Below are 27,327 nucleotides of genomic sequence, written 5' to 3'. Positions count from 1 at the left end.
GTACTGACTTGGCTCTAAACTAGTACTGAGGCACTCCTCTCCTGTCCCAGACCCACTCAGCACTACCCTCATGCTCTGTTGATCAGCACAGTGTAAACTTTGTCTAAGATGTTTTGTGCAGAATCCTCTTACCACATATTTGGGACAAAATGATACCGCTTTCCAGCTCCATTTTTTTCAGATTTCCAATTGAAGATTTGATTGTCTTAAAATTTGACTAAATTTCACAGTTACTACCAACTAGAACTCCCTTTTGTAGTCATCTTCATATACTGCTACTCAGCTCATTATCTAGATACAGTATGTGTCTGCTGGCATGTAAATGACCCTAAGTGAGTTTCTTGCTGATTTTAATAATCTTGCCTGGTTCACTTTAAAATCTTAAATGGATAGCCACATCCCTAATCATATTTCCTCAAGATTCCTGTTCTTTTTCTATGCCTTAAAATGAGGACTCCACTGTAATTTTAAATCTCTCTCTCTTATTTTACTGAATTCAATTATGGATCTCACTTGGTTATCTCTACTATAATTTACTAAATTCTGTGTTAAAGCTAAATTCCTAAATTATTCTGGGTGAACCTAGTGATTTCTGAAACTACAACTTGTAGGTAAAGAAAACAATCATAAGCTGATACCCAAGCCAAGAGAATGGAGAATTTCCCCTGATTTACTACTTTTTGGATTTTTACTCAGGTTTACTGGGATCATACCCCCCATATACACATATACTGCACAGGGAGGGAAACTAGATTGATAAAATTTAAAACATCACACAACCCTATACCAATGGGAGAAAAGCATCTTTTTAATACTTTAGAATTTATATAGAATAGCTTTATCAACTGCATAACTAAAGCATAACCTCACTTTTTCTTCCACGGCACATATCAGTTTATATTGTGATGCTGTCACTCTTCTTGCTTGCGTGTAAAAAAAATATCATTTTTTTCTTTTGTGGTTAATTAAGTGCTTGTAGAAACTGACATACAGTAGAACCTCAGAGTTACGAACATGTTGGGAATGGAGGTTGTTTGTAACTCAGAAATGTTCATAACTCTGAAATAAACGTTATGGTTGTTCTTTCAAAAGTTTACAACTGAACATTGACTTAAGAAATCTTTGAAACTTTACTATGCCAAAGAAAAATGCTGCTTTTTCTTTTTTTAGTAGTTTACATTTAACACAGTACTGTATTTCCATTTTTTCGTCTTTGCTGTCGTCTGATTGTGTACTTCCTGTTCCAATGAAGTGTGTGGTTGACTGATCAGTTCGCAACTCTGGTATTCGTAACTCTGAGGTTCTACTGTACAGACATTCCTGAAGAATGAAACCATCTCTTTATCTCCAAAGCAGATGCAGAATGGGCAGCAGCAAAGCATACTTCCTTTCACTGCTTTGCCAAGTTGCTGGAACCATGACGAACTCTTAAGGTGAAAGGGTAATTCATTTTCCATAATCATCAAACTCTGGCCTCTCTCCTGAGACTGCCATCAAGGCTGCCAATTGGCATGGAGATTTTTGTGGACACTTGCCCACTAGGAGTTGGGCCTAGACCACTAACTCATTCACATTGCCTCTGAACAGCCATATAAGAGTAACTACTTTTTGGTCGTGTCGGACTTGGGGTGGATTCTAATTTGTGATCAAGAGATCAACGGCTTAGTACTCCCGAGGCATCCAGCCTCCAAACAATGGGAACCTGCAGTTGCCTTTACCCTGCAGAACCTATGGAAGGAATTTGGTATCAGAATTAATGCTTTCTTTTCCTCTAGGTATGAAACCTCCTTGGGCACAAGTGCCCTCAAAGGTGTAGACGATGCAAATTGCACTCCATGTACCCATTCATATGTATAGATACAAACGTGTGTGTGTGTGACATTGGCCCCAAGTTCAGGACAGTCAAGATTTAGTCCTAGACCACTGACAAGTTTTCTACAAATGAAGTGTCACAGCTACAAAATCTGTTTGATCACGATGCAGAAAGGCTAGAAATGGAGTTTCATCCCATTGGGAAGACAATGTTGTCAGTGTAATACACAGTATTTCCTTCTAGTCCTGGAAGAACCCGAAAAAACAGACATTAAAGTTGTAAAGTTTGTAGGTAAAGACAAGCTATTTTCCCTCATTTTAGGGATTTAGGGCCACTTCTGGGCCTGGTACAGTGGGACTTCTAAAAACCATACTTGGTTTATTAGGTAGAGGATTTTTTTCAAATCCCAATAATTTAAAAAAAAAATCTAAAACATTTGTAAAAATTTTTTTTAATTCATGGCAAACACAGAATGTATGATGCCATTCTATGGCATATGGTTTTATTACCATGCATTTAAGATAGCCTAATAGTTCACTTTGAGCTTCCTCACTTGGTAGTAATGCAGCCATCCAAAAGTTATGCTTGATAAGGCCTATATATCACACTGTCAATTATTCCTTATATATATGGTTGGTTCTCTGTGGGTGCAGAGTGTGTGATGTACATTCACTTCAATACTAAGTGGGTCTGAGTAAAAAGAGTATAGGACTCGGCCCATTGATTTGACTACAATCAGTTATTTAGCTTTAAACTACTTAATTCCAGTACAGAAGTTTCAATTCCCCTTTCTCTTATCTTAATCTTTTCTACTTCACTTGAGCATGCACAAGCATCAAAAAGAATCATTTTTATAAAACGTGTAAGAGACTGTATTCTCTAATGTCCTGTTTAATATTCTTCTTTCAACTCTAAACAAAAGTCTGAATTAAGGGGTTTCTTAATCTTACACCAATATTCACTAATAAATATATAATTTAATTAAAATCTTTCATACTAATTATGAGCATATCTTTTCCCAGTAATAGTATCTTCTTCAGTATTTTTCAAATATTGTTATTCTTATACTATTTCATACAGAAGTAAGAAGTTTTACTGAATTTCATACAGAAGTAAGGGTGGCAATACCATACCAGTAGTGGTGGCTGCTGACTGAGCGCCCAGCTCTGCAGGCAGAAGCACAGAAGTAAGGGTGGCAATACCATAGCATGTCATCCTTACTTCTGTGCTGCTGCTGGCGGCGGCTTTGCCTTCAGAGTTGGGCTCCCGGCCAGCAGCCACCACTCTCAGCTACCCAGTGCCGACGCCAGCAGCAGTGCATAAGTAAGGGTAGCAGTACCGCAACCCCCCCTACAATAACCTCACAATCCCCCTCCCCCAACTCCTTTTTGGGTCAGGATCCCTACAATTAAACACCGTGAAATTTCAGATTTAAATAGCTAAAATTGTGAAATATTTGATTTCTAAAATCCTATGACTGTGAAATTGACTAGAGTGGACTGTGAATGGAAATTGACTAGAATGGACTGTGAATGGTAAGGTAAGGCCCTAAACATGCTGCATCAATTCCAGGGTGGATAAAAATCAATGATTTTTTAAAAAAAAATCAATTTTTTTGATAAAATACTTTTTGAGGAAAAAACCTATCTAAAGATAGTTTTAATTAAGATACATTATAGCTCAAAGAGATCTCATCATGGAGTAGGGATTATAAATTCTAATTCTATAGTATGAGACAATATATTCATGTAATGTTTAAGAAAAGTTTTGTAAATGAGTTCCAATAGTTCATGGATTAGGGACCCAATCTTATGGGTTCCAGGGGCTTCTGTATAGATTATTTAGGTTAATCTTTCTATCTACCCAATGGGACTCAGTGCTTCGTCTAGAAGATACCATCAGAGATGCTTAGTTTTGCAGTTCTCAAACTGTGGATTTGTGTCTCCAGAAATAACATGCTTGTCAACAGCAAAAATATTTTACAATAAATAAATATATAGAGATGAGAAATAACAGACCTCAACCCTATTGTCCCTCTGCAAATGTGTGTACACAGAGTCAATCCCGTACCTCTCTCTAAAAGTGCAAAGTTTCAAAGAGTTCAGTGAATAGAGAATTGTTGGGTGTGGAATAGATCTGGACAAAGAGAAGAAGTCTGGAGATCACAGAATATCAGGGTTGGAAGGGACCTCAGGAGGTCATCTAGTCCAACCCCCTGCTCAAAGCAGGACCAATCCCCAACTAAATCATCCCAGCCAGGGCTTTGTCAAGCCTGACCTTAAAAACTTCTAAGGAAGGAGATTCCACCACCTCCCTAGGTAATGCATTCCAGTGTTTCACCACCCTCCTAGTGAAAAAGTTTTTCCTAATATCCAACCTAAACCTTCCCCACTGCAACTTGAGACCATTACTCCTCACTCTTGTCATCTGCTACCACTGAGAACAGTCTAGATCCATCCTCTTTGGAACCCCCTTTCAGGTAGTTGAAAGCAGCTATCAAATCCCCCTTCATTCTTCTCTTCCGCAGATTAAACAATCCCAGTTCCCTCAGCCTCTCCTCATAAGTCTGACTAATCTAATCGCCTTTTATGATGAGATTACTGGTTCTGTGGATGAAGGGAAAGCAGTGGATGTATTGTTTCTTGACTTTAGCAAAGCTTTTGACACGGTCTCCCACAGTATTCTTGTCAGCAAGTTAAGGAAGTATGGGCTAGATGAATGCACTATAAGGTGGGTAGAAAGCTGGCTAGATTGTCGGGCTCAACGGGTAGTGATAAATGGCTCCATGTCTAGTTGGCAGCCGGTGTCAAGTGGAGTGCCCCAGGGGTCGGTCCTGGGGCCGGTTTTGTTCAATATCTTCATAAATGATCTGGAGGATGGTGTGGATTGCACTCTCAGCAAATTTGCAGATGATACTAAACTGGGAGGAGTGGTAGATACGCTGGAGGGGAGGGATAGGATACAGAAGGACCTAGACAAATTGGAGGATTGGGCCAAAAGAAATCTGATGAGGTTCAATAAGGATAAGTGCAGGGTCCTGCACTTAGGATGGAAGAATCCAATGCACCGCTACAGACTAGGGACCGAATGGCTAGGCAGCAGTTCTGCGGAAAAGGACCTAGGGGTGACAGTGGACGAGAAGCTGGATATGAGTCAACAGTGTGCCCTTGTTGCCAAGAAGGCCAATGGCATTTTGGGATGTATAAGTAGGGGCATAGCGAGCAGATCGAGGGATGTGATCGTTCCCCTCTATTCGACACTGGTGAGGCCTCATCTGGAGTACTGTGTCCAGTTTTGGGCCCCACACTACAAGAAGGATGTGGATAAATTGGAGAGAGTCCAGCGAAGGGCAACAAAAATGATTAGGGGTCTAGAGCACATGACTTATGAAGAGAGGCTGAGGGAACTGGGATTGTTTAGTCTGCAGAAGAGAAGAATGAGGGGGGATTTGATAGCTGCTTTCAACTACCTGAAAGGGGGTTCCAAAGAGGATGGCTCTAGACTGTTCTCAATGGTAGCAGATGACAGAACGAGGAGTAATGGTCTCAAGTTGCAATGGGGGAGGTTTAGATTGGATATTAGGAAAAACTTTTTCACTAAGAGGGTGGTGAAACACTGGAATGCGTTACCTAGGGAGGTGGTAGAATCTCCTTCCTTAGAGGTTTTTAAGGTCAGGCTTGACAAAGCCCTGGCTGGGATGATTTAACTGGGAATTGGTCCTGCTTCGAGCAGGGGGTTGGACTAGATGACCTTCTGGGGTCCCTTCCAACCCTGATATTCTATGATTCTATGATTCTATAAGTCATGTGTTCCAGTCCCCTAATAATTTTTTTGCCCTCTGCTGGATGTTTTCCAATTTTTCCACATCCTTCTTGTAGTGTGGGGCCCAAAACTGGACACAGTACTCCAGATGAGGCCTCACCAATGTTGAATAGAGGGGAACGATCACGTCCCTCTATCTGCTGGCAATGCCCCTACTTATACATCCCAAAATGCCATTGGCCTTCTTGGCAACAATGGCACACTGTTGACTCATATCCAGCTTCTCATCCACTGTAACCCCTAGGTCCTTTTCTGCAGAACTGCTGCCTAGCGATTCTGTCCCTAGTCTGTAGCGGTGCATGGGATTCTTCTGTCCTAAGTGCAGGACTCTGCACTTGTCCTTGTTGAACCTCATCAGATTTCTTTTGGCCCAATCCTCAAATTGTCTAGGGCCCTCTGTGTCCTATCCCTACCCTCCAGCATATCTACCTCTCCTCCCAGTTTAGTGTCATCTGAAAACTTGCTGAGGGTGCAATCTACACCATCCTCCAGATCATTAATGATAAATGTGAGGAGGGAGGAACAGGCAGTAGAAACAAAAGTGAAACTGTTTGAGCAGCATATTCCAGAAGTCTTGAGGTCTTTCTGAGTGTAGCCTTCATTGATTTGAGATCTACCATACCATTCTTTCACTAGAAGGGAAAATCTATAATGGCAGCAGGCCGTAAAAGAGACCCAGTTTGGGAATATTTTAATGAAGTTCCTTTACCTGTGCGTAAGACAGGCATGTGTGCAAAATGCAAACAGTGCAACAAAGAAATGCAAGGCCTGGTTGCCCGAATGAAACAATATCATGAGAAGTGTTCCTTCTCAGGAGGAAGCTGCATTGACGATGATGAAAAGAACATGTCTGAACATGCAGGATCTTCAGGTTGGTAAACTCTTTTATTTCATACTTCTTTCCTAAGGACTGCCTGTCTTCCTTCTGGACTATTCGTGAATTCTCATGTTTGAGCAAAAAATATAGTTGTTACTCTATGGCACTATCGTTTTAGATGCAGTTGTGATAAAAAAAATAAATAGCTGAAATAGGCAGATCTTCCTTTTACAATTTCACCTTTAAAGTAGTACTGAGTGTCCGTGAATGCAATGAGTAATACTAAATGAGCAGTATGGTAATAATAATTAAATAACTTATTTTGTTTGGGAGAATCCATCCTCAACATACAGGATTCTGAAGACTATCCACCTTCAAGATCACCATCATTTTCTATAGTTTCAGAGTTATCTGCTAATGATAGTGTTTCAGTCACATCATGTATGTCACATAGCCACAGTATATCACCTATAGCAAAAAGAAAAAAAAATCTCCATCATCCAGTGTAGCCAGACAGCCAGCCCCCCCCTCTCAGACCAGCATTGCGGAAGCCAGAACAGGGCACTTAACATAAATAGCAGCACAGCCTTTGAAGCTGTGAAAAGCACAGGTGTGCTGCTACAATGTGCCTCTGGGAACATATACAACGATTAGGCTCACAGCAGGCAGAGGCGCTGTGACAGACATGGCTCTTAGCCCCTACTAAATAGCATGATGCACACACACCAACATCCTAGGTGGGAAAATATTTACCCTAATAAAAGGAATGTCTGGTAGTCGAAACTTATTGTTTCTCTCCCTTGCAAGTGTGAACTACTCTTGCGAGAGCTGGCGTCGCCCAGACAGACCAGCCCCTATTTGGCATAAGAAAGGAGAAAGAGAATAAAGGAGTACAGAGGTATAAGTAGGGGACCTACAGCACCATGATTTTTGAGTGCTTTTCACTATCTATCTGCTGGTCAGATAAGTGACAGCCTCTCCCAAGGCTTCTGCAGCTAAGAGGGTCCCTAAGCCTTGTCCCTTATTCGTCTTTCCGCGGAATTGAGTGACCGATCCTGGCTTGGCACCGCTGGAATCGAGAGATGCAAGGAGGGTAAGAAGCACCCACACCTGATCTCCTATCTTTAGTGTACACATATTTTGAAATAGAGCTCTATACTTTGTTTTCTTTCTTTGGGATTGTAGCTTCAGTTTTGTAACTTGTTTGTGTGTGTAACATCTCTACATTTAAATAAGTAGGCACTAGCAATTTTGTAACCACATGATTAGAATCTAGTTTAATAAATTTTGGTAACCATTTGTGCATAAGTCTGACTTGTTTCTCTGGTTTACTGTAAAGCAGCCAACACAATTAAAGAACCTCAGCCGTTTTGGCTATAAAGCCTGGCCATTAGGTGAGAGTACTAAGAGCCTAGCGTTGAGTTGTGCCGCCTCCACGGGGCAAACTCTTGGGGCACCTGTCAGTCAATCCTGACTGCCCGCTGCAAAGGAGCTCTGAGCTCTAGCAGTTAAAGTCACGGGTGTGGAGAGGCTCTTAGTGCTGCCATTGGGGCACCTGTCAGTCAGTGTTGACTGCCCGCTGCGAAGGAGCTCTGAGCTCTAGCAGTTAAAGTCATGGGTGGTTAGGACCTTGGGGCATCCGTCAGCCTAGCCCGGGCTGCCCGCCGCGAAGGGACAGTGCGTCCTAGCGGTTAAAGTCACGGATGGTATAAAACGGGCATAGCTGGCACCTCACCAAACATCCCTGGCCATCGGCTAACATCCAGAAACAACCGTAGATAACTTCGTGATAAGAAACAGAAGATTACAAAAAGAGGTAATTGATTTTAAAAAATTGCCCCGTTTGTTTATGCAGCAAACTCTCCTTTCCGTATGATTGAGAACCCACACTTCATTAACATGGTTCAGTCATTAAGACCAGGATACAGTCCACCCAACAGAGCAGACGTCGCAGGCAAATTGCTGGATAAAGTGTATGAAAGAGAAATTGAGCAGTGTGCAAAAGGTCTAGAGGGTGAAATTGTTAACCTGGCTGGAGCAATGTCCACAATGATCCTGTTGTATGTGCTTGTGTGACAACAGAAGAAGGGAATGTCTTTCTTACAGAAACAACTGATACATCAGGAAATGCATACAGCAGAATACTTACAAGCAGTAGCAGTAAAAGCTACAACAAACTGTGGGGAAAAAATTCAAATGTCTAGTACACAGCTTGGTAACAGACAATGCTGCAAATGTATCCAAGATGAGAAAAAATTTAGAAGACAGTGAAAAGAGTCCCAAGCTAATAACATACAGTTGCAGTGCTCATTTGATGCATCTCCTGGCCAAAGATTTCCAGAAATAAAGGCTAATGTGGAAATTGCAAAATACTTCCGTAACAACCACTGTGCAGCAACTGCTCTGAAAAAAAGTGGGAGGAACCAAGCTAGCTCTCCCACAAGACGTGTGATGGAACTCAGTTGTGGACTGTTTTGAGCAGTGTACCAAGAACTGGCCTAATCTGACAGTCTCTGAAGAAAATCATGAACAAATAGATGGCACTGTCACAGCCAAAGTTCTCAACATTGGGCTTAAGAGAAATGTTGAACACGTGCTGAGTAGCCTTGAACAAAATGCAGGGAAATAGCTGTTTTGTTGCTGACGCTGTTGAATCTGGAAGGAACTGAGTGTGATCTTGAAAAGAGAAATATGCAATGACAGAGTTAAATTACAAGCATTAAAAAAACGAATGGGGCAAGCACGATCTCCAGCTCATTTTCTTGCAAATATTCTCAATACTCGGTACCAGGGTCAAACCTTAACTGCTGAAGAAGAGGAGTTGGCTCTAACATGGACATCCAGCAATCATCCCTCCATAATGCCAACTATAATAAACTTCAGAGCTCAGGGTGAACCATTCAAGAAATATATGTTTGCTGATGATGTTTTAAAGAAAGTCACACCAGTGAACTGGTGGAAGTCACTTAGGCACTTAGATTCCAAGACTGTTGAAGTGATAATCTCACTTTTAACAGCAGTTACTTCTTCTGCCAGTGTAGAAAGAATATTTTCTTCCTTTGGACTAATTCATTCCAAACTGAGAAATCGTTTGGGACCTGAAAAAGCAGGAAAGCTTGTTTTTCTTTTCCAGATTATGAACAAACAGGAAAATGAAGGTGAAGACGACTGATATTTTAAGTTTCTCACGTTGACCTGGCTGACATAGTCTATTTAATTTTTGTTTATTTAAAAAAAATATTTCACTTAACTATTTTCGTTAAAAACAATTTTAACAAAAACAAACCTGATTTTAAAGAAACTTGAATGTTTAACTAAATTCAAAAATTCATACGCTTATTTGTTAAAGTATTATATGTTTGCTGAAAAAATCCAGAATACATAATGTTGTTATTTTAGTTAAATAAAAGAATTTAAATGTCTGTCTGGTGATGTTCTCCTCCTAATACAGCATGGCAAGAAAATCCTCCAAATATTCATGATTAACCTGTTGAATTGGAGATTGTTCACCTCCCAGCGACTTCATAAATATCTGCTTCAATTACCTTTGGTAGGTGAAATAACCAAACAATCATTCATTTTCTGATATAGCTGTAAAACTAATCTGAAAAGTTTTCAAAATAAATCACTTTAAAAATGTATAGTGTGTACCTTCTAAAAATGAAACCTATGAATGAAATCTCTGAGTTGTGAAGAATATGCATTAAGGTTATAACAACCAACAAGAATGCACTTTTATGTAGAAATCCATAAGTAAATCGAGTCTTCCTAACTAGTGATTTAAATCATGATTTAAATCAATTTGATATAAATCAAATCCACCCTGATTCAATGCTCAGTTTCTGAGCAAACTGCTTTCTAATCAGTAGGGGGGAAACCCCGTAACTGCATTTAATTGATGTATCTGTATAAAAACACAGAGTAAAATCTTTTCTTTTTTCATGTCACATTTTTCTTCATTTTCTGAAAATTTCACAACAGGTTGGATTTAGAACAACCTAAATGAATCTCAGTATTTACCATCTGTAAACTACAACTGTCCTTCATATATCTCAATCTGTCTTCCAACTGACTTTGGAAACAAGAATTGCAAAAATGGATCAGAGCAGTGGTCCATCTCGTTCAGTATCCTGTCTCTAATACTGGCCATACCAGCTACTTCTGAGGAAGATGCAAGAAAATCTGCAGGAAGCACTTAAAGGATAACCGGGATATTCTTGTTAACTTTTATCACATCCTCTCTTATTCACTTCTGCTCTAAAGAAAAGTCTCTATCTTTTCAATCACTTTCCATGTGCTTCTAATAGTTCTTGTCTTGAACCCCTTATATTTCTGCAATATTCTCTTTGAGATGGGGTGACCAGATCTGAAAACAGTATTCCAGGCAAAGTCTACCATTGATTTATATAATGATATTTTTGCTGGAAACTATATTTTGTTAGTTAACTTTTAGTGCAAAGAGTAACTAAAATGGGTCAATAGTTACACCAGGGATAAATTTGACCCAAAATATGTATTAAAGAAAAAAAATTTCATCAACAATAAAACCATCCTTTTTTTGTTTGATGAAGAGCTGGACCAGCAAAATCCCATTGCCTTACATAACTGGTAGTTCTCTAAGTTAGCACTTTGGGAAAAATATTCAAAACCTAAATACAATTGATAAAAATCCTATATGCAACAGAATGAATATTTGTACCTACGCAGGACAAAGCAATGAATCAAATTCTATCCGGTGAAGTTAATGGAGTTTCATTAGTGATATATTTGGTCCATTATGTTTATTTAAAAATAATCACTAGAAAACCAATAAACACATTTACTTAACAGAAACTGCATTATCATTATATTAAAATTGTAATACAAAACAATAAAGCTAAAGTAATCACAGTTAGGGGGTAGTTTTGAACACTTGTGCACCTTCAAATACTTTCTTGATGGACTTTGGCCTAAGTGTTGCAACACAGTTATATATTTGATTTACTTATTTTTATAGTTGTGTGTCAGTCCTTAACATACTTTTAATATAGTTTTTGTTGGTTAAACATACCATATAACCAGAATACAACCTTACTTATACAGTCTTGTTTTGTGAAAATTGGGTGATTTGTACATTCCAGTGGTTGTTTAGTTAGTTCTAATCTCAGCTATGAAATCCTTGTCATCTTTGACTGCTAGTGGCAGAGCTAGTCAGTGTCACCACGACACTTGAAAGTCTACTTGTGGCTCATTTTGTGAAAGAATGGGATGTTCTCTGTTACAAATACAAGTTTAAGGAGCTACTTATTTGTCACTCTTGAGTCTTGAGAACCTTTAATACAGCTTTCAAATACTACTGTGTGATGTAATACTGTCTTTTGTGCATAGATAGCAGCAATGCTTAGTTGTAAAACCATATGACATTATGCACTTGAAATCCCAGATTCTACATATAATTATTGAATTAAATTCTAAAATATGCTACCCGGTTCTTCTGCAGTATTAATTATTTTCTTTTTGTGAAATCATAAATTATAAATCCAGTTACACATTTTCAGATGTAAAGGTGAACCCTTTTATAGGGGAAAAAGAAGGTTTTATTTAAAAGTGTGGTCAAATGAAATGAAAGGAAAAAATAGAAAATGTGTTTGTTCTGATTCATGCAGCCTGTGTGTGTGTGGAGATGTGCGCACACATGAGTGTGTATAAATATACTTGGTAATTATGTCTCAAATAAAAAGCTATAAGATAAAATATTACTATTCCATACCTTTTGGAAGTATTTAGTGTAATATCACCTGCAACTTAGTTATCTCCAAAAAAAATTAGAACAATGGTTTATCACTGGAGTAATTTTTTCTGTGTTTTAGTTACTCTTTGCATTAAAAGTTAATCATAATTAATGAGTTTTCCAACTAGTGTTGCCAACACTCCCGGATTGGCCGGGAATTAATCTCCCGGTGGCTGAAACGAATCTGGGAGATTTTAATAGGCCACTAAAAGTCCGGTCGGTGACACAGTGGAGCTAAGGCAGGCTCCCTACCTGCCCTGACTCCATGCGGATCCTGGAAGCAACTGGCACGTCTCTCTGGCTCCTAGGCGCAGGTACGGCCAGGGGGTCTCTGCGTGTTGTCCTGGCCTTGAGTGCCGACTCCGCAGCTCACATGGGCCGGGAAGTGCAGCCAATGGGAGTTGCAGGGGCGGTGCCTGCAGGCAGGGGAAATGCACAGAGCCCTCTGGCTGCCCCTGAGCCTAGGAGCCAGACATGCCAGCTGCTTCCGGGAGCTGCCCGAGGTAAGCACTGCCCAGCTGGAGCCTGCACTCCGAACCCCTTCCCCCATCCCCGAGCCCACTCCCACACTCCACTCCCCTTGGCCCCACTCCGAGCCCCCTCCTGCATCCAAACTTCCTCCCAGAGCCCACACCCTGAACCCTCTCCTGCACCCCAACCCCCTGCCCCAGCCCTGAGCCCCTTCCTGCACCCAAACTCCCTCCCAGAGCCCACACCACACACCCGCTCCTGCACCAGGCTCAGCCCCTTCCCACACTCTGAACCCCTTGGCCCCACCCCACAGCCCAGAACCTGCAACCCCTCCTGTACCCCAACCCCCTGCCCCAGACTGGTGAAAGAGAGTGAGGGTGGGAGAGAGTGAGCAATGGAGGGAGGGGGAATGGAGTGGGCGGGGCCTCTGAGAAGGGGCAGGGCAGGGGACGGGGCAAGGATGTTTGGGTTTGTGCGATTAGACAGTTGGCAACCCTTGTCCCAACTAAAATAATATAATTAAATGCTCAAATTTTCTTTTTGAAGGAGTAAAGATAAATAGTGTCCAAATTGATAATAGCATAATGGACCCAATTCTCCTTTCACGTTACCAGTGCAATTCCACTGATTTCAAATGGAGTTACTCCTGGTTTACAGTAGTATAAGCGAAAGGAGAATTAGGCCCAATAGTTCTAGAAACCCAAGGGGAGGTGTAGCCCTTTGCTACACCTATTCAACATGTGTACTGTCATTCCTGAGCCTTGGGCCTATTTTTAGGCCACCAAGGAACAGCCTCTCTGGGGTTACTAGCCCCAGAGCTAATTTCATCTGACTCTCCTTACATCCTCCAGCACTGGGAACCAAATTATGACTAGCTCATGTATGAATGTGCTAGGGGAGAAACACTCCCTATGCTTTCTCTCCGACCCCTCATCCAATGCTCCCACACAGGGGAAAGCATAGTTTAGCCCACAGTGAATTCTTAAATAGTGAAAATGAATATGATTTTAAACAACAAAATGTATTTTACACCAGAGTACTATAGTTCAAAATTAGCAGCATTCACTTCTATAAACAAGTAGTATAGTATAATGTACACGTGTGAGACTTCTGGGGGTTTTTTTGTTACATGAAACTGAATGGCAGAATCAAACCAAGTACATTTTTCTTTCCTTAATTTTCTTATATCTGTATGTCTCATTTTCTTTTTCTTTCAGGTTCTCATTGAAATATTTTTTTTCAGTATCTTGCTGTAAAAATATAATTACTTAGCAAAGTCAATGCTTTTCAGAACAGCTATTTTTATACATAAACTGATCAAATGGGTAATTGTAATATACGTTAATAATCTTGAGAGATTTTACTAGATTTCAAAGCAAAGATAAGTCTTTGAAAGTTCTGAATGATAAACTTGGACTATATTTCATTATGCAAACATTGCAGTTCAGTACTAGAGCTGGCTGAAAATTTTCCACCAGAACATTTTTTCATTGGAAAATGCCACTTCACCAAATTTAAGACTTTCTGAGGGAATGTGCTGATGTTGACAAAATTCTGTTCAGAAAACTGAAGCAAAATGAAGCATTTCAACCTTAATGCAATGGAATGTTTTGATTTTTCATTTAAAAACAACTTTTTGTTTCAAAATGTATTTGATTTTATATTATATTATAAATTATAACGTAAAATAAAAAAGTCAAAATAGGAAAAAAAGTTTTAAATTTTATCAAAATTGAAGTTTTTAGTTGACCCAAAATGATTTTTTTGAAAATTTTTGATTTGAAAAATTCTGGTTCAGAATAAAAATAAAATTCGCAATTGCAGCATTTCCTGAAAAACCAATTCTGATTCTCATACAGCTCTATTAAGTATACCGTGCAAAGATGTTACTTACTAAGGCAAATTTTTTGTTGAGAATCATCTGCTCCACCAGTGACGACTCATTATGGAAGAGATGAGGCTGCATGTGACTCCACATATGTGGAAACCACCAGAACTCATCCACAGACCCCAACAACAGGTCATCACCTTCATCCTCCTCTTCAGTTCCTGCAAAAATATTCCCCAAAAGCAAACTCTTCAGGTTTGTTATGTTGTTAAAATCATTAGGAAAAACAAGAGGAACAGTAACAATGTAATGTTTGACACCAAAAATATTTCACAGAAATTTTATATTACAGCGATGTTAAATAGGGATTTTAAAAGCTCTTGAATACATAACCCCGCCTCCACCCATATAATTAGTTTGGAAAAGCACACCTTCCTCTCTAGAAGATTGAACAACCCTCAGAATGCATGATACAACACTGTCGTCTCATTTGTGTACTGCACAAGTAACATTAGAAACTAATAAAAACAGACCTATAAAAAGATAGGGTATTGAAGAGGATAAATGACAGGGTTAACAAGTCTTATTCAGTGTAATTTATTCAGACAAAACTACCATTGCAATCAATTCTGCCTTCCCTTTTTCATTACATATGCTTTTCTAAAGTATTCTCCTACCAGCATCTTCAAATTATCCTAAACCACTCTATCCCTTTTTCTTCCCTTCTAATTCTTATCTTGTTCATGATCTCATGACATGTCAATTTCCTGCTTATCCAGTTGTATATTGCTTCTTCCCATAAACCACACACATTTAAAAATCCTGTTTCAGCTTCTCTAAGCATCATGTTGCCATTATCATTTCACATCAAATGTGATTACTCTATTTACTTATTCTTTTACTTCACTAATCTGACTTCTCTCTCAAAACAAAAACAAACAAAACATTCAGCTACTCTATTTTTGCACCAATCACATTGTACTATCTGTCTCTAACTCCCCTTCATATTTTCCTCTTTCTTCCAGTGAACCATGTATGACTTATTCCTTTGCTTTTTCCATGATTTTATCTCTATCTCCATCTGTGGAAATTGAATTAGAGACTCATGTTAGAAAGGAAAAATGGGGGCAATCAGAGGTAATGATGCAGCAACCTGTCTGGGATCTTTAAACTGGCTTTCTGATTTTAACAATAAGGTCATTTCAGGGATGTTCCAGTGTTGAGCCAGTTCCATAGTCATCTACTTATTTACTATTTTACAATATGGCTCAGCTTGTACCATACATCTGCATGTGGATCTGTGCTACCCAGAAGTTCTGGGAGGGATTGTGCAGCCTCAGGAAGAGAAAGTATCTGCTCCCTTCTGTGGTGTGGAGCAAGTGGGTGGGGCCGTATCTTCTCAGACTCCCTCTCCTGCCTCCCTCCCCTTGCGGTGGCTAGGACCTCAGGAAATGATAGAAGGGACCAATGCATTCAAGAAAGAATGAAGACAAGTGTTCTCCTCCCACCCCTTTCCCTTGTAATCACTACAAGAGTCAGACACAGTCTAACACTGTATGTTCTACTTTAGCTTTGAATCAATCATTTTGCATTTGTCAGTCTCATTCCTACATATAACCTCACTTCCTTGATTTCATACTACTGTCCTTCAACTCTGACATTATATTGTGTTGTCTTTTGTCTCTCTCTGTCCCTGATGTGGTCTTACTTTGCATGCATGATTGTTTCTTTGTTTTGTTAACATCTGCTTCCCTGTGTAACACATTGCCTTTCTGCCTACTTAATGCCTTATCCCTTCTTTCTTTCTATTTCTACAGCTGCTCTATTATGCTTGCATAAAAGGTTTTTTTGTTTTTGTTTGTTTGTTTGGGTTGTTTACAACCTATCTGATGATTCAAACTTCTGTATTGGTAAGTTATATGAAGGGCTAAAATCTGTGGTCTTTAATCAAACAAAGCTCTCACTGAAGTCAGTGGGAAATTCTGCTTGATTAGGGACCTCAGATTTGGTCGTCAGATATTACTGCTTTTTCCACACAGAACTACACGTGCCACGATGACAAATAAACAGAAGACACTGTAAGTTATAATACACTATCTCCTGGAAATCATGGAAATTCAAGATGGAAGAGGCCATATTATCCATCTTCCTGCGTCACTGCAGGTTTGTGCCAGACAGTAAAATATTCTAAGAGTTTTGTCCAATCAAGTTTAAAATATTTCAGGAGGCTTCCAGCACTTTCCTGGAACACTACACAGTCAAACCTGGCAAATTTGAGAGTTCCACCAAAAGCAAAGAGTTCCAGTCATTAACATTTACATTTTTCTTTATTTCTTATATAAAAGAAGGATTAAAAACAAACTGAGATTTTCACAGATGAGTGCCTAAAATTTGGCATGTAGGCCCATATTTAGGCACTTAAATAAGTGGCATGATTTTCACAAGTGCTGAACACCCAACAAGTGCTGCTGACTCTTGTTGCTGAGTACTCAACAGTTTTGAAAACCAGGCTACTTCTTTAGGTGTCTAAATATGTGTTTAGGTGACTAAATATAGAGACTAATTTTCAATAATCTTAACCATAGAAATTATTTTCAAATTTACTTTATTAGAGCAAGGTTTCAGAAAGTAAGCATCCAAACAGCAGTAATTTAATAACATGAACATTATAAGAGATTAAGTTTTTCTTTGTTTTTCCCCATATATCTTTTTGAAAGACAAACACACTGGAATTTTGTTTACTGTGTTACACACAAGAAACAGAAAGAAAAGGAGGAATTGTGGCACCCTAGAGACTAACAAATTTATTTGAGCATAAGCTTTCGTGAGCTACACAAAAGCTTATGCTCAAATAAATTTGTTACTCTCTAGGGTGCCACAAGTCCTCCTTTTCTTTTTGCGGATACAGACTAACACAGCTGCTACTCTGAAACAAGAAACAGAAAAGATTAACGGTTGAAACCTGAAGCTCTACACATCAGTTCACGTTGAGTCTACTCCAAGACCAATATTTTACATGCTGGTCAAGAAAACAAACAGTCACCATTTACTTTCTTAATAATGATGTAAATCCTCCTGGGAAACTTTTCTGAAATTGAATATGTGTTGGCAATGTTGGATTTTGAAAATTGAGTGATGGTGAATATATACCACTTTACTACCTGTTTTACGAACAGTTTGCCTTTTACAGGCTATAGGCCATATCAGCTGATCACAGGAAGAAATTTGAGTCTTCTAGAATCTAGAAATAATTACGAAATATGAATATAGTGAATAAAGTGGCTGATACTAAAAGTCAGAGATTACCACAGTTTTTCCTTATACCTAGAATAGGAAATATACATGACAACTCTGTGTTAATAGTTCTCAAATGTTTATTTTGTAAATGTTTACTTTTTAATGGCTTCTTCTTTACGCTGACTTTGGTAACATGCTCTGATTGCGGAAAGATGTCAAAGGGACTGTGGGGGAATAGGGGTCTGCTCTTGCAAATCCCTTTACAGGACTGGGACCTTAGGACTTGATAAGGAGAGGTACTGAATTCCTTGGAGGCCGCCAGCGTTGAAGACACTTGACTTCTCATTCAAGGTGCTTAGTACTTCTCTTGTGGCCCTTATTCTGAAGTAGCCACCAACATGAGCATTCAAAGATTCATAGCTTCTAAGGCCAGGAGGGTCAACTCTGATCATCTTGTACAACCTCCTGCTCAACACAGACCTTATAACTTCTTTCAAAATAATTCCTGTTTGAACCACATCATGTTTTAGTGAAAAACTTCCAAATTTGATTTAAAATTTTCAGTGATGGATAAACATCACAACTCCTGTAAGCTGCTCCAATGGTTAATTACCCTGGCTGCTAAAAATGTATGCTTTACTTCCAGTCTGAATTTGTCTAGCTTCAACTTTCAGGTGTTGGATCCTTGTTATACATTTCTCTGATAAACTGAGGAGTTCATTATCAAATATTTGTTCCCTATGTAGGTTTTTCAAAACTGTGATTAAATCAGCCTAACCTCTTTAAGATAAACAGAATGAGCTCCTTGAGTTTATCACTATAAGGCATGTTTTCCAACCCTTTAATAATTCTTATGGCCCTTCTCTGAATCCGCTCCAATTTACCAACATCCATCTTAAATTGTGGACATCAGAAACTGGATACCATTTTCCAGCAGAAGACACACCAATGCCAAATACAGGGGTAAAATAACCTTTATGCTCCTTATTTCCCTGTTTATACATCCAAAGATTGCATTAGGACTTTTGGCCACAGCATCACACTGGGAGTTCACGTTCAGCTGATCATCCACCACAACCCACAAATCTTTTTCAGGTGACTGCTTCCAGGATAGAATCCCCCATGCTGTATGTATGTCTCACATTCTTTGTTCCTAGATGTATAACTTTACATTTGGCCACATTAAAATGCATATTGTTTGCTTGCATCCAGATTACTGTGCAATCGAGACCATTCTGTGTCAGTGACCTGTTGTATTCATTACTTACCAATCCCACAATCTTCTTGTCATCTGCAAACTTTATCCTTGATGAATAGTTCAGAGAACCAGCCCTTACTTTGCCAAACCAGTTTAAATGTAAAGCCATGTTTTGAAGATATTCTTTACTTGGTTGTGAATGGAAATTAACATTTTTAATAGAAGATATGAGTATTTAGGTATAATTTTTTGGATGTATGCACTAGATCTGACCTATATGCATGCCTGAATTTCCTACATGTAAATTGAAGTTAACGGTCTGTTCAGCTTTCACTCTAAATAGATTCTTAAGAAGTTTTTAAAAGTATCACTTTGTGTCTAATCTACCAAGACACTGTATAAATATATGCAGAATAATTTATATAGGTGGATCTAGTTGGCTTAATAAAATATAGGAAAACTGGAAAAAGGTATTTATATATCTCGGACACTATTCTCATGGAGAATACTGCTTCACCACAAGGGTTGGTCAATGTAAACCATCCTTCAGGAACACAGTTTGACCCAGCAAGTCACACAATTATGTTATATGCTCTGAGGCAATCTGTTATATTCTTGTGAAGGAAGCTTTCCTCTCTACTCAGAACTTGAGTGCAGTTCCCCATCATCCCATTTCATTTAATACCAAAGCTGCATAATCAATGTCATTTCTACTTCCCCTACACTACAAAGATACTTCCAATCAAAATGAAAGTGATTTTAGATTTTCATTCTTACCTGTGTGGTAAAATTTCCCTGAAAATCCCAGGTTGAAAGTAAAATTTGTAATCTGAGCTCTCAAAAGATTCTGCGTATCAAGCAGGGCCTGAAATAAATATACGTAAAAAAATTCATCAGGTACGTGATCTTTCTTTCCACCCCCATATACAGACCATGACAAAAATATAATTTCTTTACCTCTTAAAAACCAAAGACCTAATTTAACTCTGAAGTGCACTGCATGCATCTTCATGGAGATCAGTGGTGTGTAATTTATAACCAGAATCCTCCTCCTAATAATAATACCTATCTCTTATACAGTGCTTTTCATCTGTAGCTCTCAAAGCACTTTACAAAGGAAGTCATTATCATTAATCCCATTTTAGAGATGGGGAAACTGGGGCACGGGAGGGGAAGAGATTTGATGATGTTCATTCAGTAGGGCAGTGCCAGAGCCCAGAACTGAACCCAGGTCTCCTGAGTCCCAGTCCAGTGCCCTATTCCCAAGGAAACATTGGCTCCCTTAAGCATTGATTAGAGTACATACACAGAACATTTTACCGTAGCTTAGAAATTATTGGCAAAAAAAGACTAAGAGAAAAAGTGAGATGAACATTGAAGCCTATTCTGCATCAAATAACTGGAATCTAGTCCACAATGTCTGACTCACTTATTCCTCAGACAGTTAGCATACTGGCTGTCACGATAAACTTACTTGCACAAAATTAGTACAAACAAAAGCTATCATGCTGAAAGAAATGGCTTCTTCTTATTCCATCAGAGACATCTTCACTCTTCAAATTTCTAGACTAACTTCAGGTGTTGTGATTCCAAGAGTTACACATTATTTTAGGAGACGTCTCCCAAGCAGTGATACTCTAAAAGGGAAATACTGGCATGGTAACTCTTTGTTATATTCACTTTTAATAAGAAAAGTATGTTAAGGTGCATATATTTTAAATCACACAAGAGAATAATTAAAATTATTGGGGGGAGATTTTCAAGGGGACAGAGGGAGTTAGGCACCCAACTTTCCTTGAAATTCAACACCCTGACTCCCATTTTTGCCTTTGAAAATCTCCCCCAATAATTTTAATTACCATTCTCCTTTGTAATTTTAAATATACATGCCTTTCTTAATATCCGTTTCTAGTTATTAATTTCTTAATTGCAAAAACAATTAAGTTATTTAAAAGTAAAACACTCAAGACATCAGAATGTGAGCATCGAAGCATTTGGTAAGGATCTCCTTGTTTATAAAGTAAAAAGACGTGAGCACTGTTTATAAATATATACATAAAATATAACAGAAGAAAATAATATTAAAAAAACCCCAGAACAACAACAGTGGAAACCCAGGGCCATAAGAAGCCTTCTACCTTCAGTGCAACTGTGCTTGCTTAAACAAGAGATGAATTTGACCCAAAGAACATTTGTTCAGAAGTTTTGATGATCAGTGAATAGAGTCAGACATATCCTGAATTTGCTCCTCAATTGTTGAGACTAATGCTTATGTTACTAATTGCTAATTATGAGACTAATTGCTTATGTTACACAGCTAAGGGCACAGAGATTTTGCTGCAAGACAGACACAAAACTGAAACCATTGAAAAACATCACTTTTTTGTTCCACGCTGTCCAGCTTGACCTGGAGCTGAAAGGGTATCGTATTGTTTTCCCCCTGCCTGGCATCCCCTTCTTTGTCACAGTAGCACTAGCAACACTGCCATCAAAGAGCTGTTGGAAGCTTTTAATAAACAAAATGGGTACCGTAAAGATCACTCTTTCTTCACTGGAAGGGAAAGCTGGAACAGTGTCCTCTGAATAAAGGAAAAGAGAATGAGAGGAGTGGATCAAAAATTAAACATAGTTGAGAGCAGGTTGAGTTTTCAGGCAGAACACAAAAAGAACAATCTCTTCAGAGCCTGTGCAGCATGAACTCTAGTGCAGGCTGACAAGAGGTTAAAGATAATCAATGACCAATAAAGGCAAAGGATATTAAAGTGTGGGGATTCCTACTCTGGTTGAAAGTAGAGACTCCATGGGGTTTGTTATTAAAATCATCTCTGAGCTGGTGAGATTTGACTCAGTGAAAGAATTGATCTTTGCAAACAGATGTTCCTGGATACGCAGATGGAAAGACACAGGGGGCAAGCAAACTGGTAGTACCCTTATTATGATAATAACGTATATCTTTGGAAGAGAGAGGTTGCTGAGTTCAGCCTGACAGAAAAAATTTGCATATATGGCCATAAGCTCCTATTATTTCTGGATTACATCCAGCTGTCCAGGCCAGAAGAAAAGGTCTTACATAAAATTTAAAAGCCTTCCAGAAAATGTGATATCGAGGTGCTTGAATACCAATGAAATAGGCACATCAGAAATAAGATAGATAGCTGATAGGATACCTGCATTCTTTTTTGCAGCATAAAGGAAAGAAAAATTTAGGGCAAAACTCACACTCAGTGAGATAAGGATTCTGCCCCAGAAAGCTGGGTTAAAGCAAAGCCTGAATTCCAAATGAACAGCTCAGAATGTTAATGTAACTTTTATAATTCTTATTAAAGATGACTTCAATTTCAAATGTACCTACTACATTTTCTGTGGACAATAGTCTCTGGCCAGGTTATATTCAACTTCTTTAGGTTACGTTCTTTGCTATGGGTCTGTTTCTGAATTGTAAGATTATGATACTGTAGCTAAAGGCTTTATCTTGCATCCTACTGAGCAATTGTCTATCTACCTTCCGATCATTTTCAACATAGTATCCAAATGATGGAAGAACAGAAGGAAAAAAACGAAGAAAGAAATTGTGGAAATGCTAGAGTAATATAGCTTTGTAGAAATTCCTCATTGCACATTTCTAACATTACAGAAATGTTACATCATTGATATGACCATTTAAATTATTTGAAAATGGGGAAAGTGGGAGAGATACACACACTCTATGTCATCTCTGTGATAACCTGATTCTGGTTTTTAATTTTTATTGAAGAGTGAAGAGAATCAGTTTTTCAATTATAGTTATCACCCTCATGCATCAATGATGGCAACAGTCCTTTTAGCTGAATTTCATGTAGGCCAGAAATCATGACAAGATGTGCTTTGCTGTTGAACCTACATGATCGTTTCCTGTCATAAATAACATGCACTAATCTCCAAAAGTAATCTGAAGTTTGTTTTTTAGAGAGTAAACTTTGAAAGATTTTGTGTAGTCACATAGAATCACAGAAATGTAGAGTTGGAAAGGACCTGAAGTGGTCATCTCATTCAGCCCCCGAAGCTGTGGCAGTACCAAGGTGTTTGTCTAACCTAGTCTTAAAAACCTCCTGCGATGGGGATTCCACAACCTCCCTTGGAAGCCTATTTCAGAACTTAATTACTCTAATAATTAAACAGTTTCCCCTAATATTTATCCTAAACCTCTCTTGCTGCTGTTAAATTCTTGTTCCAATTGCAGAGCACATGATGAAAAATTGATCATGGTCCTGTTTGTAACAGTCCTTTATAGATTTGAAGACTGCTATTAGGTCGGTCCACCCCCTCAAATAGTCTTTTCCCAAGATTAAACAAACCTTTCCTCATAGGTCAGGTTTACTAAACCTTTTATTATTTTTGTTGCTCTCCTCCCTAATTTATCCACATCTTTCCTAATGTGTGGTGCTCAGAACTGGACACAGTATTCCAGCAGAGGCCTCACCAGTGCTGAATAAAGCGAGACAACTATCTCCCATATGTTACATACAACACTCTTGTTAATACACCTCAGAATATTAACCTTTTTCTCAGCTACATCATATTGTTGGCTCATATTCAATTTGTGATCCACTGTAAACCTCAGATCCTTTTCAGCTGTGTTTCTGCCTAGCCAGTTAATCCTTATTTTGTAGTTGTCCATTTGATTTTTCTTTCCCAAGTGTTGTACTTTGCCATTTGTCTTTATTGAATTTCATCTTGTTGATTTCAGACCAATTCTCCAATTTGTGAAGGTCATTTTGAATTCTAGTCCTGTCCTCCAAAGTTCTAGCAACTCCTCTCAGCCTGGGATCAGCCACAAATTTTATAAGCATACTCTCCACTTCATTATCCAAGTCATTAATGAAAATAATTGATTCTCATTAGAACCAACAGGAGTCATGCTGCTACAATCTTGTATAGCTCTTTCAAGATTTACCAACTAATGCCCACAGTACCTCTGTCCATCTGCACTCTACTTGTGCTGTCTCCAAAACAGGTGAGTGCAGCTCTAGTGTGAACTATGTTCGAGACAGACAAGCTGAGCTAACATTTAGTTGTCATGCCTAGGATTATTTTCTGGGTGACTTGACATTTTACTCGTCATTTAGGTTCTAAAAACAAAATGCCAAACGTTTGAAAAATATAGAGGCGCAGATGGCAGGGGCTGTGTGTGTCTGAGAGAAAGAGAGAGAGAATGTGAGGGAGGATGGTAGCGTCTGAAGTTTAATTTCTAAATGCTGTTTCACGTACTCAGGGTAATCTGGTGGGGGTTTTGTATATTATGATTGTTTTTATGAGCAGTGCTCTGGCTAGCTGCATTAGCTGAGTTACACAAATACACTAGTACTGAATATTGTATTTTATAACCTGTTCATTAAAATCTCTATATATTTACAAATAATTATTATTTTGTCTATTGCTATCATTGTATTTGTTATGCATTATCAGAAACAGTTGGCTGTCCTACTCTTATGCACATGGTTAAAATATAAATAATTTTATTTCTTTGCCACTTCTTCTAGCTAGGACCTTAGGCTGTGGACATTGCTTCCACCTGAGCTCAAGAATCTTTTAGCATTCATCCTATAATGCAAGACTCTCTTCCTTGAGGAGAGAGAAAGGAAGACTGTTAAACAGCTGACCACATCTCCATCAGCCACCATCCAAAATAATCCTTGAGAAGGCAACATAACCTAGGAGAGGGATGAAAATGGTCCTGATTATAATACGCTGCTTCTTTTAATTCTTATATCTGGAATATAGGTACTATATTCTGATACATATTAAAAAATCCATAGATATACAAAACAAATATATAGGGACAGATTCTCAGCTGGTAAAAATCAGTTTAACTCTACTGAAGTCATTGGAGCTACTCCACTTTCATTTAGGAGTTTAGATCACAGTAAATGTAGGCCTTTACGGCCATAACTAACATTTTATGGGGTCTACAACTATATTTTGGTCATTGTCATCTCCTGTCTGATAAACTGCCTTGGCCATTTACAAGATGACTCCTAAAATAATAGCCTAAGTAATTTTCAAGCAAACTGAGCTCCCAAGAGCAGTGGTTCCAAAATATGGGAGCACTTGCTGATGGTCCTTGGAGAGCTGGCTGGTCACATGACACTGGCTCCTCCTCCATGTTCAAGCTGCTGAATAGCATTTTAAAAGATAAATACTTTGAACCCACCTTCAGAGGGGATTAAGCTAAACCAAACTAAGGCAATTTTATTTCTGAATGAGAGCATCCACATAGGGATTTAATACACTTTAATTACCTTTAGTTAATTTGTTTTAATTTGCCTGGGTGACATATAGACAAGTCCTAAGAAAACTATTTACAGAGATGCTGCAACTGCAGCTAGCATTCTAGCCATGTGCACACAGCCTGCTGTCCTAGTGCCTCCTCCAAATCTTTGCTCCCGCAACCTGTGTTCCTCTCTTCAAGTTCCATGAATGTTGCTACACTACCTGCTCACAACAGCTACAGAGATAAGAACAGGAGGGAGAAGTTGAAAACATTATATACATAAATTATATTACATCTGAGCATGCACCTGTGATGTGCAGCAAATTTGGCAAATCACATTTCTGATGGACCCTTGACAGTACCCCTTTAACAGTCTTAACATTCTGTTATTTGTGCCTTTTCATATATGTTTTATGATATACTTTAATATACTTTCATAGATTTTGCTTATGACCAGAGTTGTTTCCCTCGTGATAAATTATGTATTTGTGGAACTTCATTAAAATTCAATGTATATTCTTTCTGGATTTCCAAGATTATCTTTTTGACACTGTGACACGGTACTAGGCAGAAAACTGCTTAGCCAATCCTTTGTCAATCCAGCTCCAATTAAGGGAGGTGAATTGGAGCTGGGTAGATCACCTGGCCCTGATTGGGAAAGCTGGAACAGCTGCTACCTCATCAGGCTGGGGCTGGATAAAAGCCCCAGGGGAAGGAGCTGGAAAGACTGAAGCTGCACTAGAGGGAAGGTAGTGAGGGGAAGCAGAGAGAGCTAGCTTGCCCCCTCTCTCCTGCTGGTGGACTGTAAGAAGGGGACTATGTGTATGGTGGAAAAGTGGTGGGGCACAGCCTGTAAATAAAAGCACTAGGTGAGCACTGCACCAAGGTCTATGTGTGACTTTCTCAGCCCAGTGGGGGCAGGAGCCAGGAGGGCCCTGCAGGGACCCCGTTACAGACACCCATTACCATAAGCACATAGTGTATACAATAAAAGGAATAATTGCTTTGTGTATATTGGATATATTTTAAAAAACATTCTGAATATGCTTCAGACAAAAGGAGTAGAATACAGTTCCTTAGGATAGAGTAGCTTCAGGAAACAATTTGTTCCAAATCCTGCTTTCAAATAAAAGCAAATATGGGTCTTGATAAGTCTGCAAAGTCACTTTTCATATGTAATAGTTTAAAAGTACTGTATGCTAGCAGAATGTGTAATTACAGTTGGCCAGGTAATGTAGCAGCTAAATTTAAAACAAAAATGCCATGCACAAGCTCCTGGGGAAAAGGAACTGAGTATCTAGTGCCAGCCATTCAAGAACTGGTGTTGCTCTCAGCCAGTGATATTCTTTTTGGAACTGTAGGAAGTGTGCTTTTTAAATCTTTTAATGGCCATACTCAGGGGCCCAATCCTGAAGTTGCAGCATATACAAAACTCCGATTGATTGGGGTTTTGGTATAACCTGGACCAATTGATCAGGTCTATGAATCTGAGGACTTCAAAGCATTTCCTAAGCATCAAGATCCTGATCCAGGGCCCACAGAAGTCAGTGAGAGTCGTTTAATTAATTTCAATAAGTAACAGATCACGCTCTAATTAGGCATCACAACACCCCTGTAGAATGAGAGACGGAGAGGTTAATGCTATAATCTTCATTGAGGCCTCTGATTTTGTGTGCCTCTGTTTTTCAGTGTCCAACTTCAGATGTGGTGGTCCTGATTTTTCAGAAGGGCTCAGCATCCACAACTTTAATTTAAGACAACGAAAGTGGTGACAGGGGTTGTCAGCAGCTTTGAAAAATCAAAAACAAGGGGCCTCAATTTGAGGTCCCCAAAAAAGGCAGCACCAGAAAAAATAGTGGCCAATTTTGAAAATGTTGAACCAAATGACATACCCAGGATCAAAGAGTGAGGCAGTAGCTACCCAAAAATTCTGATTATTATTAATATGCAAAATTTAGGGAGAAATGGTTTGCAAATTTGGAGAAGAATAATTCACTAAATTTCAGTGTTACATTTTTAAGATGCTAGTAGTAAAAAAGTTAAAATGATATAAAAATATGATCTGAAGACTGGAAGTGCTCCTCTAATTTTTCAGCAAAATACACTGACATCCTCACTGAG

General features: G+C 38.8%; 1 protein-coding gene across 2 annotated transcripts in view; it reads right to left on the bottom strand.

Moving 5' to 3' along the window:
• The window catches only part of LOC141986359 (bifunctional heparan sulfate N-deacetylase/N-sulfotransferase 3), a 110,416-nt gene that overhangs the window by 49,321 nt on the left and 33,768 nt on the right, over positions 1–27,327 (bottom strand). For both annotated transcript variants that reach the window (XM_074950790.1, XM_074950789.1), the window contains exons 3-4: positions 19,734–19,821; positions 14,588–14,742 (exon numbers count right to left, since the gene is read on the bottom strand). In XM_074950790.1, the coding sequence (XP_074806891.1) occupies positions 14,588–14,742; positions 19,734–19,821 (243 nt within the window). The remainder of the gene's footprint in view (positions 1–14,587; positions 14,743–19,733; positions 19,822–27,327) is intronic.

This window comes from Natator depressus, chromosome 4, assembly GCF_965152275.1.
Source record: "Natator depressus isolate rNatDep1 chromosome 4, rNatDep2.hap1, whole genome shotgun sequence".
Classification (NCBI taxonomy): Eukaryota; Metazoa; Chordata; order Testudines; family Cheloniidae; genus Natator; species Natator depressus.
This window is presented reverse-complemented; position numbering and strand designations above follow the sequence as displayed.